This window comes from Amphibalanus amphitrite, unplaced genomic scaffold, assembly GCF_019059575.1.
Source record: "Amphibalanus amphitrite isolate SeventyFive unplaced genomic scaffold, NRLGWU_Aamphi_draft 000762F_arrow, whole genome shotgun sequence".
Classification (NCBI taxonomy): Eukaryota; Metazoa; Arthropoda; class Thecostraca; order Balanomorpha; family Balanidae; genus Amphibalanus; species Amphibalanus amphitrite.
In genome coordinates, this window is record NW_024882256.1 from 145,928 (window position 1) to 163,309 (window position 17,382).

General features: G+C 48.4%; 1 protein-coding gene across 1 annotated transcript in view; it reads left to right on the top strand.

Annotated features, from left to right (window-relative positions):
• Positions 1-802: 802 nt before the first annotated feature.
• LOC122365772 overlaps positions 803-17,382 on the top strand; it is a 75,078-nt gene continuing 58,498 nt past the window's right edge. The window contains exon 1 of the mRNA XM_043337298.1: positions 803-963. Coding sequence (XP_043193233.1) covers positions 916-963 — 48 coding nt within the window. The 5' untranslated portion in view covers positions 803-915. The remainder of the gene's footprint in view (positions 964-17,382) is intronic.

Sequence of the window (17,382 nt, forward strand, 5' to 3'; positions counted from 1 at the left end):
GAAACGTTTTTTTTTTTGCATTAATTTTTACTCAAAGCTTACATGAGCTTACTTTTACCGGCATCGTGTTCCTCTGGTTGAGACACGTTGAATGAACTATAGGTAGGTACTTGAAAGAAAGGTTATCTTAAAAAAATTACCTCAGACCGGAAAAGGTTGTGTTCGATCCGTATCGTTTAGCTGAACTCCTCTATGGTGTTTTCATCGGTCTAGCGTACCTGTACCAAAAGTTATTAGCGAAAAATTGTTGGAGAAGTTTCGTGATCTGAGATGACCTCAGGGACTTAGGAGTCGGTCACGAGTGCCAACTCCTGAGTCCTGGTTCAGTGTGTCTTGCTTAGGTGCTTGTAACTCTGTGTTTTAGTGTTTAGGATGATCTTCGTCCAAAAGAGGCGTCTTTCAATTTTTATTGGTATAATTGGTGCAGTAAAATTTAATAAACGTTTCAAGTCTAAACGGTGAGCGGTTTAGAAGAAATTGCAGAAAGACGAGAATGGGGTTTGTAGAGCCCCCAACCCTAAGAAATTTATAGCTTCATGGCCTGAAAATGCAGAACTTTCAGTCTTCGCTCACGTCTCCAAAAAAGGAGCCAAAAAAGGACCCTTAGGCCATACGTCTCAAATCGACGTTGGCTGCAGTTTCCACGAGCTGTCGTTCACCGTCGAACCCCGCCGGTCAGGTGACCGCCGTCCGTCGTCGGTCGCCGCCCGCGCCGGCGCGCATCGATTCGACGGCGGCGCGTGCGCGTGTCGTCGGCGTCGGCGGGCGGCGGCGGTCGGCCGCCCAGTTCCCGGACGGGCCTGACGTCAGCCCGGGCGGCGGCGGCGGCGGGGGCGGCGGCTGTGGTGGTGATGTGTGTCGCCGGCGGCGAGTGGCCCGCAGCAGTGTGACCGGTGCCCGGCGCGCGACAGCACCATGGGGAACGTGCCCGGCTCGGAGGCCGCCGAACACGAGTTCGAGGAGGTGAGTGGGGAGCCGAGCGGCCCGCTGCGGCGGCGCTCAGGTGACGTGCCTGCCCTCCCCTCCCCCCGGTCCCCTGCCAGGTCAGTCGTCGGCGCCTCGCACACCGCCAGGAAAGGCCCCTGACTCGGCACGCCGTGGGCTGTGGGCTGATCCGATAATCAATGGCTGAAACGCCGCTGCCGTTCAAAGACAAAGAAGCAACATTTCAAACGCCTCCTGCGGGGTTTGTCCTTTCTGGGCAATCTCCAATTAGCACATGTGTGCGCGATCGTGCTAGGCTAGTACAGATCGTATTCGGAGGTAATGGCCACCGAAACCCGGGAAACTGCGCTGGAGCGGGAAAGATGACCGCATACGAAATAATGAGCTATTGGTAAGGGTTGTACAAATTTAATACACTTATTTGCGCTTCGGCAAGGGTTATTACTTGGAAAATCCACATGCTATTGCTAACTACTGTAAACATGTGACCAACACTTATAATGTGGTGGGAATGCCTATTTCGACATATACCTACGTAGGAATGACGTTTCATTCCACTTTCCGCGGTTCAGGCGCAATAACGAAAAGTTGCGATACAAGTAAATTTCAGTGCGATGACTGAACTGATGACGATGCCTATCACACTGCAAGTTTGCTAACGATGCAAATTTGTACTTCGGCATGGCAGGTTGAGTATTTATTCTTGATTGCTAAGGTGTAGGTACAAATTCAGCTTAGGTGTGCGGCCTTGTTGTTGCGTTATTTAGATGCTATGTATGTAGTGCCATTTGTGTCAACATGCTGGGTGGCTCAAATTTCGAGAAGAAAAGTTGCGAATTTCAAAGTCGTATACCTATACCCATTTCGAAAAAGTTGTCCAAGAAATTAATTATGGGCAATAGGTACAGGTCTCGCGGGTTTTAGCGGTAGGTCGCTCGGCGAGCGGGAGGGCAACCAGTTCCGCCTCTGTATCGGTGACCATTTGCTCCGCCCAGTTACTCGCGAGTGCGTACTACGACACATAGTAAAGTGGGGAGGGAAGGGTCAGAGTGGCAGCCTGCGTAGAGGCTAGAACCGGTTTCTATCGTCTGGGCCGGCGACACGGCATGCGGTCAGGGGACGGGGAAAGGTCAGAGGTCACTCACAATGTGCAGTACCGCGTTCCGTCCTCTCTGCGTGCTGACCAGCGCACGACCTCGGCCGTTGGCCAATCGGCATTGAACGGTCAAGGCCACCCGTAGCCAGCGGGCGGAGTGAGCCGGCAGCGTGCCGATCCATAGGTAGTCGTTCAAAGTTTTAGTCGCTTACCATTGAGGCCGGGAGACGACTGTAATGTTATTTCTTGGGACCAGTTCTGTCATTAACCCGCGCCCCGTTAGGGTCTTCCAAGTATCGGTCCCATTGGGGGGAGTATTTTGCCCCCCCCTTAAGATCTCGAGAACCACGCAAAATAGCGACAAGCAGCAAACGGTGTTGGATGGCCCCAACGAGGAAATACACTTTGGCTCAGTTTCATTGACCTCAGTCAAACCGATGACGTCACAGGTCAGGTCAAATGTCGAATTTTCACCGTTTACAGGCATTTCAAGAAATGTGTTGTAAAATCAAGTAAAATGTATAATGTCATTCATCGATAAGGAATTGATGAATGACAATTTTTGATGGGGAAATGTTCGTCAAACACATGTATTTTGCTATTTGGGGTCACTGATACCAGGTCAGGTCACAGAGGTCAGGTCACTGAGGGTCACAATATGAAAATAACTACATATTATGTGATGCATGTTTTCTGGTTCATTTTACATGACAAATGCGATTATGTGGGTCAGGCAGCCTTTGGGGCTGCAGTTTAGGTTATGTTCTGGTGAAGGTCAGGTAAAGGTCAGGTAAAATTTGGTCAAATTTCTAATTTGATATTTTTGCATAAAATGGGCATCGATTCGATGTAGCTCGTCACGGGAAGGCTAATGGTGGTCTTTGTCAGAGGCGGATCCAGCTCCGAGTTTTTTTTTGGGGGGGGGGGGCAAACCATAACAATTTATCGATTCTTTCCATGCATCGTCCATAGGCATAATGTTAAAATTATGCCGTTTGGGGGGGGCAAATGCCCATTTTGCCCCCCACCTGGATCCGCCACTGGTACTTGTTTTGCGCTACGTGGTCTAGAATTGCTAAAAATTGAGTTAAAAATTGACGTTATCAATTTTGAACGTTTTTTTTCGCTAAAACTTGGCCAAAAAAGGAGGTATCGATCTACAATTTGTGATGTAGATCGAAGAAAGCAGGGACTATTATAAATGTTTTCCGTTTTTTTAATTCGATTTTTTTTGCTATTTTATAACAGAACAATTTTTTTATTTGTGGGGTCAAAATCTCAAAAGTTTGAAAATCCCAGATTGCAGTTTTGTAGCGCCTTCTTTCCTCTACACGACAAGATAGAGCTTTGAAATTGCTTGTTAATTGTAGCTTTAATGAGCGTTTCAAGATTTCATGTTTTTTGCTCATTTTTGCTCGAACATGACCTCAGTTTGACCTCAATAACTCCTGACCTAAGGTAACCTAAGACTTGAGATTTTGTGTGAATGTGTCAAATTGATTTCCGGCAAGCTACTGAAAATTTGGCGGGGCTGCGCGCTGCCGTTTTCTTGCTATTCAGGAAAATACACAGGGGGGCTTTATTGCCCCCCCCCCCAACGGGGTGATCGGGTAAACCGTGACCTGCTGAGGCTGGAGGTCGTTTCACAACAAAGTTTTGTTTTCTGCTGCACTATATTTCCACAATTTTTTTTTCACAAAACTGACCAATAGATATGTTGCATGAATGAAATTGCTGTATCATTAAAAGGAAACCAGGCGTAAAAGTTTAGTAACATCACTGTATGCTGATTTTTTTGTGTTATTTTCAGAACAAAATCGAAGTGAGCCGCTAAAAAAGCAAAACATATCATTGTTTATATAGGAATATGCCATAACTCGCACCCATATCGGCGTTTTCGCAGGCGCTAACGTTTGTGCGGGGATGGATCAGACCCCACAGTTGATCGGCTTTTGATCAAAGTAGAGCTTCTTGAAAAGAAGGAGCATGTTGCACGTGACGAGAGGAAGCCGATGATACCCAATTTATAGATCATAGGTCATTCGTTGACCATAGGTCATACGTTGACCTTCCAAGTCAGTTTAATGACCCAATAGTCGGAAGGGTCTAGACCTGTCTTGAAGTTTTTGTCGTTAGCTTTTATGGAGCTTTCGGTATAAGAGAGAGAGAGAGAGAGAGAGAGAGAGAGAGAGAGAGAGAGAGAGAGAGAGAGAGAGAGAGAGAGAGAGAGAGAGAGAGAGAGAGAGAGAGAGCGAGAGAGAGCGAGAGAGAGCGAGAGAGAGCGAGAGAGAGCGAGAGAGAGCAGAGAGAGCAGAGAGAGAGCAGAGAGAGAGCAGAGAGAGAGAGCAGAGAGAGCAGAGAGAGAGCAGAGAGAGAGCAGAGAGAGAGCAGAGAGAGAGCAGAGAGAGAGCAAGAGAGAGCAAGAGAGAGCAAGAGAGAGAGAGAGAGAGAGAGAGAGAGAGAGAGAGAGAGAGAGAGAGAGAGAGAGAGAGAGAGAGAGAGAGAGAGAGAGAGAGAGAGAGAGAGAGAGAGAGAGAATTAGCCTCTTTTGAAAATGGTCGGTATAGGTATTAAACTATTAAGCGACAATGCACAGATTTAATATGAACGTGAATCCTTCTCACTAGCCTGTTCAGCGTGTTTCCATAATCCATTTCCATTGCTAGTGACCTCGCCATGTGACCGGAAACCGGCAGCTATTCTAGCAGATATTCTAGGGGCGCGGAAACCTTGAAGATTAGCTGTGCCGCAATGTCATTCCTAGTGGTTTTCAACCTGGCTAGATCGGCTCCATGCGCTCCGCAGATCGGCAAATTTGTAGTTAAGCAGCCCTGAAGGCACCGGCCAAGTTCCTGCGCTGGTCCCGGCCAGATAAGATACAAGGGACCAAACACAATTTCACATGTTGGGACGTTTCTAATCACAAGTCTAGAAACGAACGGTTAATGAGACCTGACACGCCGAATGCACATTCTGGCCTGTAATGGGCTCTCAAAACTGGTCACAGACCAAACGTCATTTTGGTCAGGGTCATGCAATTTTCAGGGTAGGTGTAAACTTTTAATTGCAGATGGCCTGAACTTATCCCGACTCCTGGCCGCATGGGTATTTATTTACTTATGGTGAGAAAAATAACTTACGGCACTGAAAGCTTCGCTGCTATCCGCCACTATTTACGCGAGTTATTCAGAAAAAAAAAAACTGAGGAGAGGGGCTCATTTTATCACCCCTAATAAGAAGTAGGGTTTCCATTAAAAGTAAATGGTAACATCGAAAAATAAAATTTCCTGTAGGTAGGGATGCTTGATGCTTCTCAATTTAATATGGTGGGTTCTTTCGTAATGTTAATAAATGCTTATAAGGTCAACAATATTGTAATTTGACCATGGCACGACATTTCCATTCTATTTTATCCCGTTCGTTCTAGCCCCTCTCGTCTGCCCCCCCCCCCACCCCCCACACCACCACCACTACCACCAAACCGGCTGAGTTGGCTGAGGCGAGCGCCTCCCCTCCCTTCATGCCAAACAGAGCCTGGCTGTCGTGACCTCTGGCCTCACCGCCCGAAGGCTCGCCCGCTGTCCAAGGACGCCCTGTGCGGGCCGCAGTGATAGCCTCTGCCGAGTCCCGCCTCTATCCACCGTTCACCACGCGCTGGATTCATTCATGCCTCTGTGTTTCAGCGTCTTACTCGTCGGGTGGCGCCACTGTAGTCATAGGCGACTGCAGGGAAGCCGCGGTCAGAATGCCCCAAACGGCGAATTTTGAGGTTTTCTTTTAATTTCTCCGAAACTAGCCGGCATACGATCAAACCTTTTTACATGATCATGAAAGGGAGTTATACGAATAAATCGGTCACATCTTCTAGCCTACAAAGCTGAAGACGAAAAAGATATAGCCGGAAAGGCAAAACCTACGCTTAAAACCCGCGAGACCTGTACCTAAATGGGCAATAAGGTAAAGCTTGAGTAAATTTACATAAAATGTAAATTTTACATAAGACACGGAAGAGCATGTTTATTTAGATATTACAGATAAAACAGGGATTTTATTATCATTGTCGCATGAACTCAGGACTGGAGCGTTCATACAGCCAGATTATGAGAGCCACCATAGAAATACCATTGGAGCAAAAAGTCTGGCGCAGTGCTTGTTTGGTATAGGAGTTTCAACACCAAAATGGAACCAACAATCAAATAGCGTGTACCGGGTGATCATTTTGGAATGATATAAAAAACAATTGCTAATATCAGCCATGTTTTAAGCTGGATAAAACCAAACACACCTATCGAACGCACACGGTGGGACATTTTACCTGGAACACACATTAATTTAGAAACCGCAACAGGTTGACCCGATCACACTGAATAGTAGCTATGGCCGAACAGCCGCGTTCTCTGACGATAAAGTGCAGAGACGACATCAAACACTTGATCAAACAGTTGTTCGTGGTCCAAGACACGCCACCCCGGTAACCCATACTCCTTGCCATACTCCCGCAATGCGCAGAGTCAGAGTGTCTGTGCCAGGTGGGAGCCGAGATACGAAGAGCGAGATGCGCTTCACAGATTGAACAGCTTTGATCACATTTGATTTTTGGAGCCCAACTACACTTTTCGCTGGCAGAGCTTTGTTTCGTGGTTTGGTAGCATTAACCCGCGCCCCACTGGGGGAGGGGGGCTATTCATAGCCCCCCTCCCGTTTTTCTGCAATAACTTCCAAACCGCTTGACGTATCGACGCCAAACTTTCAGTACCTTCGGCTGCATCAATTTGACACCCTGTGTCAAAATATGAATTGCGTAGCTACTAGCTACCATAGGTCGGCCGGAAATGACGTCAGAGTGACGTCATGTTCGGCCTATTTCGACGCAAAACATTGAACCACGGCAATCGCTCCCAAGAGCTCAGTTTTAAAGCTAGATCCAATTTCTTTGCATGAAAGGACTCAGAATAGACTGCGCTATCAAACTGCTATCTCGGATTTTCAAAATTTGGAAAAGTTGGAAAATTTTATATAATAAAATTCAAAATTTATATTTTTATATTTTTTCAAAAAGTTTTTGACTTTTCGCAAAAACCGGAATAGATGTAATAGAACGCATGCTTATGACTAACTCTAGCATTTTTTAGCTAAATATCTTCAAAAATGGCCAAATTATACGCATTATTGCAAAAAATCCACAATTATTATTTTTTTCAAATCAATTTTTCAGTACGTATTTGACATCATACACCAATATAAATAGCACCATCGTGTTCCTGAGCTCAAACTGCATCCAATAGCCACCTTTTTAATTGAAAAATTTTAACTTCAAAATTTGACCTTTTTGACCTGAAAGTGACCTGACCTAAGCTGACCCTGACCTGAAAATCGAAGTAGAAGTTTGGTACCCTCAGAGTATCTAGAGCATCTGTTCACGAGTGTGTAAACCAAAAATTAGCCTGATCTCTTGTAAGACGGCGGCCAGAGCCCAAAATGTGAACAAGCCAAAATGCTAATAATTTTTACTTTGATCTGACCTGTGACGTCACCGGTGACCTCGAGGTCAATGATATTAGGTTTATCTCGACAGTTTTTCCGGGGCTATCAGACACCGTTTGAATTTTGACGATCGGCCCAGTAGTTTCGGAGTTAGGAGGGGGGGGGGGGCTATGGAGAGCCCCCCCCCCCCAGTAGGGCGTGTTATACGCAGACCCCAGTGGGGCGCGGGTTAACTTTACCTCGCTCAGCAGGATTCATAGCCTTGTTGGCAATGTCCCAACCTTCCTCCGGTGAAAGGCACAGGTGTAGCAGCAACAGCAGCGTATGAGGCCGCCGCCGCCGGCTCCCTGCCCTCGGGATGGGCAGGATAAGGCGACTCGCCATGCTCTGGCGCAGATCCAGGCGTTCTCTGGGTGGCGGGGTGTCTTTGGGTGGCGGGGTGTTCTCCAGGATGGGTCGAAGCAGTCGATCTTTCCGCGCTGGGAGAGGTACTCTCCTGATGGTTCGGTTGCCCGGGGGCATTCAGCGGCGTCAGACTGGCACGACCAGTGCCTGTGCCGGCGCACAGCGCAGTCTCGACTCTTCGAGACGTTCAGCGCTCATCTTCAATACTTCGTCAACTGAGTGGACTTCAGCTGGGACATGTCCATCTGCTGTTTTCGCAGGAGCGCGCTCACATCGATGCAGCCAATCGATATCGGCGGCAGCTTGTCAAGGTTATTCGATAGCCTCAGCGTTGAGCAGGGAAATTCAGCTTGGATATTGCTCGATGATTTAAAATAATTGATAATTGCTCCACGGGAAATATGTTACTATATTTTCGTTCCTAAGATAGGTATACCTATACTGAAAAATGCAGTAATCTATTCCTAAGGAATAAGAGAGTTGATTTCCTTCTTTACCGTGCCTTCGTGGCCTTATGCGTCTCCCTGTTATTGTCCCCCCTCCTCCGCCCAGACCTTTGCTATTCGTGGGCGTATCGTTGGGTGCTGTGCGTTCCGTTCCTCGTTGTGCGACACACACGGACCACGAAGGCTGAGTGGGGATTTCCTGCTCTGCGCGGCAAACGAGTCGGGAGCTCGCGCCGAGCGGCGACCGACCTGCCGGCCCGAGCCCACACAGCCACAGCCTGTCCTGGCTCATAGTCACAGGCTTGTCCACACAGTCACAGCCTTTCCTGGCCCACAGTCACAGGCCTGGCCCACAGTCACAGGCCTGTCCACACAGCCACAGGCCTGTCCGGGCCCACCTCAGCGCTGCGGACGGCTGGTCGCTTATCAACTGCTTTTCATAGGTGCTAGTAGTGACACCTACGTGTCCACAATTTAAACAAGTCCAACATAATATATGGTCAAGACAGCCCATATTCAGTTCGAATTCAGCCCAGGTGAGACAATTCGGATCCACTTGAAACATGCATACAACGTAGCCCCTGAGATGCGGAATACGTGGCCCAAACCAAACCATTCGGCGTCACTTGTGGCCTTTTAACCTCAGATGCTAACAAACTCCAGCTCCACTGAGTAGGCCGCAATCTGCTGTGCAAATTTTGGGGGTCGTGACCTTTGCTGACCACTGAGGTCAAACGGCGACGGTCGTTTGCCGAGCCGAGTCGTTTGGGCCGTGTATGGCACACCTAAGGAGCTATGTTAGGACTTGGTGTATGTTTCAAATGGATTCGAGACGTCCCGAGCCTGTGGGCTGAATTTGGACTGGGTCTTAAAGTGCGTTGACATGTTGAATGTTTCACGCTACCCAGGTCAAACGAGGTCACATATTCACTAACGGCTTGTGGGACAAGTTATTACGTTCTGTTAATGGTCTACCGAATAATGTCCTTTCGATTGCAAAGATTCCTATTCATATATTCAAGAAGTGTAGTGCAAAATGCAAGTGACTTTTATCTCACCTTTAGATGACCTAAGGTCATCGCGTGACCTTTAGGGATAAAATTAATGGTGTTGTTAAGTAGCTCCAGGTCCTGGCCAGCCAGTTAGTGCCCTTTTGAGCACTCCAGCTTCACTGGATGGGTGAGCCACAAGCTCCTGCACACTGGCACACTGCACATATTTGGGGGTCGTTTTCTTTGTTGACCTCTGGGGGTCAAACGGCTTGTAGTGACACCGAATGGTTCAGGCTTCAGCTTGAACCCAAGGGTTATGTTGTGACTTGTGTACATGTTTCAAGGGGGTCCGCAGCGTCCCGAATCTGGGCTGAATCTCGGTTGAATCCGGGCTGAATATGGGCTGCCTTGACGAACATATAAGTACAATAGCTCATCTTTTGTCGAGGCTAGGCTCAATAAGAATTGCACATTAACTGGGCAAAGACCCAGAGCTGATGCTCGAGTGACGAGTGCCGCAGCTGGCGACCGGAACTGCAGCAGCTGACGCGGCCCGGACCTTTGGACCCGGCAGGCAGCTAAGTAGTGGTACTCACCGCCGGCACAGGCGAGTGGCCGGCCGGACAGATCGAGTTACGGCGGCACGAGCTTCAGCCGCTGCAGCCAAATAAACAGCCTGATATACTGATGTGCTGTCCCAACCATGAACCTGGGCAAAACGGGCCACGTCATCTCCCCGGTAACGACCAGAGAAAACACGCTGTGTCGGCATGGAAAACAGCAAGTCAGGAGGAGCGCCCTGGCCCCTGTGTACCCTGCTCGATTCCATGAGGTCCCGCTGCATCTTATCTGAGATGCGTCGTCGTGACATCCAGGCCGTCCACAATGCACATTGCACCATGCACACTGAACCTGCATTGCACCATGCTCAGCGTTCATACTCAGCTTGGCTCGCGCGTTGTACACATAAGTACTGGCGGATTAAAAAGAGATATTTGACGCTGTGGGGTGGGGTTCATATACAAAAAGCTTCAATTTCCACAAAGGACTCGGATTTCGCTTCCTTAAGGGTGCTTAATCATTTAATCAAGCTTTTGCGAATAAAATTATTAAGTTTTCTGTTTAAGCAAGAAGGACGGCGATATTTCATCAATTTTGAACTCATTGGAAAGGCAAAATGCTCAAACTACTCCTACCACTTTTGATCCGCCAGTTATACTTTTGCTTCTCACGAGGAAATTGACTTTGGGATTTGTTTTACCCAGCTCGCATGTCGGCCTCACCTGGAACGTTAACCCGCGCCCCGTAGGGCTACCGGCGGACCCTACCACCCGTAGGGGGGAGGGGGGCCGTTTCGGCCCCCCCCTAAGATCTCGGAAAGTTACCGGCCGATTTTCAAAATTCAAACGGTGTTCGATAGCCCCACCCGGGAACTACCTTGTGACCAAATTTCATTGACCTAGGTCAAACCGATGACGTCACAGGTCAGGTCAAAGGTCAGATTTTCACCGTTCACAGGCATTTCAAGAAATGTGTTGTGAAATCGAGTTAATTGGTAATTTATTGAAAACCATCGATGGTACATTGTTCGTCAAACACATACTTTGCTATCTGAGGTCACTGATACCAGGTCAGGTCACAGCGAGGTCAGGTCACCGGGGTCACAATATGAAAGTGTCGTGTGATACATGTTTTATGGTCCATTTTACATGACAAATGCGATTATGTGGGCTAGGCAGCCTTTGGGGCCAGCCTAGGTCACGTTTTGGTGAAGGTCAGGTCAAGGTCAGGTCAAATAAGGTCAAATTTCATAGTTGATATTTTTGCATAAAATGGGTATCTATTCGATGCAGCTCGTCACGGGGAGTCTAATGGTGGTCTTTGTTTTGCTCTACGAGGTCTAGAACTACCAAAAATTGAGTTTGAAAATTTGACGTCATCAATTTTGAACAGTTTTTTTTTTCGATATAACTTGGCCAAAAAACGAGGTATCGATCTGAAATTCGGTATGTAGATAGAAGACGGTAGGTACTATCACATATATTCCGATTTTTTTGAAACTCAAAAAAAACTTTTTGGAGTTTTTGGCTAATATATCCAAAAAAATGTTTTTTGATTTTTGGGGTTCAAAACTCGAAAATTTCAAAAATCCGAGATAGCAGTTTTGTAGCCCTGTCAATTCTACACCTTTTATGTCTTGATCATTTTTCTGTATCTTTAAAGCTGTAGGCCTGACAGGTCTTCTCGCGAAGGTCTTTATTCGGTCGAAAATGACAGAACATGACGTTATTCTGACGTCATTTGTGGCCAACCTATCATAGCCTCTGGAAAAATTTTTGGTCACAATGTGTAAAATTGATGCCCGGAGGGGTCCTGAAAGTTTGGTGGCGATATCTGAAGCGGTTTAGGAGATATCGACCGAAAAGGACAGGGGGGGCCGTTTCGCCCCCCCCCCTACGGGGCGCGGGTTAAGATAGGGTGAAATAAGTGAGTCATGGATATTATGTTGAAATGGTTTCGGCAGTAACTGTTTTTTTTCTTCATGCTTTGAGTTAAATATCTCTACACTGTCTCAAGATTTGCTAAAAGGGTTATGTCGAGCTGGACGGCCAGTTACAGTACTATACGTGCTGAAAGTCACCAAAACACATCGTCGCTCATAATTTTACCTATGTACGTGTAATGTATTTCTATGCCTGCGTATAGTTGTATGACTTTCTAAAGATGGGCTCAGTTCAGCTCAGCTAGGTTGCTGACCGCCGTCAGCCGCAGGATGTGAGTCTCGACGGGCTCGACCCTCAGTGGTGTCTGACCCTGCTCTCGACGCACTCAGTCGGGTCGTTGTGCACCAGTTCAATCCAGAACGTACCGAGGTTTGACACGGTATTTGTAACAGCAGCAGAATGCTGACGATTACATTAGTCATGATGTCCGTCCCGTCCCTAGAGTTCTGAGATCATGACCTCAGGCTCAATCAATAGCTGGCACGTTTGTTAGCTGCTCGTAGGTACGGCTGCACTGGTAGGTACAGGTCTCGCGGGTTTTAGCGGTAGGTTTTGCACCTAGAAAATTTAGTGTACTTCAGGCTATATCTTCGTCGTCTTAAGCATTTAAGTGTTGGAGATGCGATCGACTTCTTGGTTCAGCAAGCCGGCCATGATCGTGTAAAATGGCTACATCGTAGATCGATTAGTTTCCTAGATATAACCGGAAATGTAAAAGTGCAAAACCTACCGCTTGATCTCGCGAGAGCCGTACCTACTTACTTCCCGGTTCCTTTGCGGTAGATCCCAATAGTATATCATATCATATCATATCATATCAGTGTATCACGCGCACTGCAGGGGGGGCTGTTTTCAACCCCCCTCTGGTTTTTTCGCTGTAACTCAAAAACCAGTGAAGCTACGACTTTGAAACTTTGTATAGCTGTTCATCAAACAATTTTACATCACCTCTGAAAAAATTAGTGTTAGGTCATGCGAGGTCAGGTCACCAGGTCACGATAAGTGACCTCACCTCATAAAAAGTTTGACGCTGTGCTACATCCACACCATTTGATTGAATGCTATGAAACTTTCAGAAACATATTAGGAGACTATCAGAAACATTTTGTTTATTTCGAAATTTTTATTTCTGTGACCTTAGGTCAGGTCACTTTTTGGGGCCCGGCATGCAATTTCGGACATAACTCGAGAAGTATGGGACATAGAAACATCATTCTTTCGCCATCCCGCTTATTTTATCAAGACGCGTCGATCAAGATGCACCTTGACCTAGTTTGGTCAATGTTTGACCTAACCTGACCTCGATCTCAGGTCACCTGAGGTCACCAACGGTTTTTCTTCAATAACTTTTAATTGAATAGAAATAGAGACTCCTTTCGACGTTTGTCGTGTTTGTCTCGTCAATGCGGATCGAATGATGTGCAACATGACCTATTTCGATCAGGTCATGACTTTGACCTGAGGTCAACTTTTGAACTTGACCTTTCGAGGTCATATTATATACCATTCGATGCGCCTTGACGAGCTAAGAACGATGGTGTGTGAATTATTTCTCTATCTCTTTGGGAAGAAAAGTTATTGCAGAAAAAAGCATTTCCGGAAAATTTGCAATATTGATCTGACATTACATGAGCTCTATAGGCTGAACCGTTGACCTTAGGTCAAATCAGAGGACAGGTTAGCGAAAGAGCGTTTCAACAGCTATCGAATGCTTTTTTTCTCGCAACTTTCTAGCTCATCTAGTTCCCGAGATAAAGCGGGAAATATGGAGGGATGTCGAGATCGCTAAAAATCGCAACATTTTGAGTTTGGTGACCTCTGCTGACCTCGTTTTTGACCTGACCCAAAAATGATATCACGGTATTTCTTGTAAATCTCATCTCAACCTATCCAACGCCGTTTACCGCTTGTCGCTACGTTGCCCCGTTTTTTTTTAGATCTCAGGGGGGTTGTTTTCAACCCCCCTGCAGTTCGTGTTCGGCTCAGACCCGCTGCAGTGCGCGTGTTAAACCTTCCACAAGGTGGCTTTTACGGTTTAGCGTCAGTACAATAGGTACTGAAAGATAAGCGAGTAAGAGACAAGTAAAAACATACAATGTAAATTAAGAACGAATTAAAAGTGATTAAAAATGATAGACATACCTATATATCACAGCACACTCGATAAAATACATCAGGCACTTCTAATGATAGCTTTAAAAGCTGCCATCGACGTCGCAGTTCGCGCTGCTGGTGCGAGCCGGTTCCATGCCGCCGCCGCTCGGTATGAAAAATGATTCTGTGTCGCCGTCAATCTGCGCCGCGTTAACTGCAGGCTACGCTCCAGGTGACCCTCGGGTTTCTCGACTAGATACGGCGTCGTGTGTGACAAACATGTTTCGTACATCGGTTGGCACTCCCTCCGAATTTAACGCATTATATATAGTTTTCACTGCGTCGCGGTAGGCCACCATGGACTCTGTCTTAGGCCATCCCAGTCCCAGTGACATTATTTTAAAGTCACCTGACTGTTGGCACCCTGCTTTGTTTGGTTACCCTGTCCGCTGGCCAGCCGCAGTCGGCTCAGCTGCGGCGCGGAGCTGAAGGCGGTCCCATGCCGCGCTGGCTCGACTGGCCCCACTGCCCCGCCGTCCGGCGGCTCCAGTTGTGATGACCGCGCGCAGAAACAGCGACCAGACGCAGCTCTGTTTACAGAGTGACGGCACGCGCATCGCGCCTGTCCGCAAAGACGAGCGGCGAAAACAGGCGCTAACAAGACCGACCAGTGTGCCTCGCGCCACCAGGACGGCCCAGCTGAATTTAAGGAGGCTCCGATGAGGCATTTAAAGTGCCTTCAGCAGCGACATGCCCTCAAAGACTAAAGGACACTCTCGCGTCCGGTGAAAAATGCATTTTAGCTCAAACGCGGGCTCTAGCTAGGCCGACTTGCCCATTTCAATTGACTTGTATATTTTGTTCAAGTTCAAATTCAATTTATTAAAAGCATTCGCACGCGGTGGCTTATAGTTTGCTTTACGTCCAACATGAATACGATAGTGACAATCACTGGCGGTCCCAGGGGGGGGCCACGGGGGCCATGGCCCCCCCTTTGGTGCTGAAAGGTGGGGCCATACTGTCTTTTGGCCCCACCTTTCAGATCGAACAAAAGTCCTAGAAAAGCTTTTTGTATGTTTCATTTTCTTTCTTGCGCCATCAAAGGACGTAAATTTCACTCATGAGTGGGCTCAGTTTCGTATTCTGTCAATTTGGCGGTCAGCGTCGCTGGCACCGGTTCACGAGTATGGCCGCACCTTACATGGAATATCAGCGTGGGTTTACTTGAGGCTCTCGTAGGCCCAGCAATGGCTGGCATGAGACCTCTTCGGCAGTGGCGGGTGGGCCCTGCCAAAGGAGCGTTGCTCTAAGACACTAAAGTAAGACCTCATGGGTTGGTGCTGTGACCTCAGAAGCCCGGTGGTGACGCCGTATGCCGGCTTGGTTCCTAAGGATTAGCGTGGGATCTCCGGGGCCTGCATAGAGTTTGCATTAGCTAGTATGTAATTTCAGAGGCCTGTATGTAATGTGTACACAGTGGCGGTCGCGAGGGGCATCAGGGCCATGCCCTCCCAAGGCACATAAAGGGGGCCATCATATCATTTGCCCCCCCCTCAAGCAACCGATGGGCCCCCATAGGTGTATGGGACCCTGGCCCTGATTCGATCGTCACGAGGCTAAAAAAAAGACGCCCACACCGGTCTTTGAGCGTCCAACACTGACCTCTGAGGGAACTTCAGTGGCGGTCAAGCGCCCACGTTGACCGCTAAGAGCCCACATCGACCTCTGAGGCCCCACATCTGACCTATGAGGACCCCTTACCGGCCTCTGGGGCCCCAACCGGCGTCTGAGGATCTCACACCGGTCTCTAGTGGCCTTATTGCTGTCTCTGGTGTCCCAAGACGAACATTTAGGTGCCGATGAGGGCCCCGCATTGGCTGCTGAAGACCCGATGCTGGCCTCTAATGGCCTGCATTGGCCTCTGAGGAGGGCTCATCTTGGCCTTTGAGGGCCCTCCGCTGGCCTCTGGGTTCCAATTCCAACGACGGCTCATTCCGGTCTTTTAGGGTCCCACGCTGACCTCTGAGGGCCCCATGTTGGCCTGTAATGAGTAGGACCCACATAAGCCTCCGAGAGCCCAACTCGGTCTCTGATGGTCTCAAACTACTGGCCTTTGCAGTTTGCAGGCCCTGTACTGGTCTCTGAGGGCCCTAAACTGGCCTCTAAGTGAAAACATACATAGGTGGGCTTCTGAAGATCACAGGGCTCACGCAGACTCCTGCACAGCCGTACGTTGGTCCTGATCGAGATTACTTTACGTCCTGATGGTCCCGCGCAGATTCCCTCATATTTCGACGTCGGGACCCCATGAGCCGGTGTGGGTCCTGGGGCTGGCAGAGACTGATGAAGTCCTTAGGGCTCAGGGCCAGTCTTTTTAGCAGTAGGACTATAAGGCAGGTTGAGTGAGCCCCAATAGAGCCGTTGCGAGGCCCCGCGCGAGTCGTGCGCGGCCCTCAGATGCCAATTTTGAAAACCAGGAACCTGTGGGGCCGGGGGTCTCCAGAGGTCGGTGTACCTATTCTCTCCCGCCGCCAAACAACTATATGGGTAAATGTCATAGTCTGAAAATGATCTCTGGGTTTCACATGCTTGTTCAAAGCAAGAGGTATCCGTACTTTTCCGAATTGTTTTATTGTGGTAAGGTCATGAATCCGCGTGCCCGACCTTCCAGTATATGCTACACCGATCCGTCGCCATGGTGCAGTGGCCCGACCGGTGGAAACACCGTGGGACGGGAAATGGAACTGGTGCTTTTGCCTTAAATTGAGCTTAACGATTTCACGCAAGAATGAGGTGGATGAAGCATAAGTAATGCCAACTGCGCGGCGCCTCGTGGACGTAAAAAAATTAGCCGATCACCCCCCCCCCCCCGGTGACTGATAAATGTTATGTCCCGCGAGTGTGACTTTGGCCCCCCCTTTTGCGAGCGGCTGCGACCGCCAGTGGTGACAATGTAGGCATTATAGTAGTGCACGGTAAAGGTATACATGCAATAATAAAAGGTAAAAAAACACGCGAGTCAAAAAGTTAAAGCTCTAAAAGTCACACAAACTCCGCTCACGTGCGGGACCCAGTGGTGACAGGCGGCAGGCGATTGCAGGATGAGGCCGCTCGGTAAGAAAATGCCCGACGTGACATTGTCAATCGAATTTATATGATTTCGATTGACATCAATATGTTAATATGAATTTCACACGAAATTCATACTACACCCCAGTAAACATGCCGACGTCGGCCCGACGTCGGGCCGAGGCTCGGCCCGACGTCGGCCCAACGTCGGTTCAACCTCGGCCCGACATCGGCTGGACGTCGGATATGCCCGCATGTTCCGACGTCCAGCCGAAGTCCAGCCGACGTCGAGCCGACGTCGGGCCGAGATCGTTTGCCGAGGTTGACGAGATCGTTTGTCGTTGGAC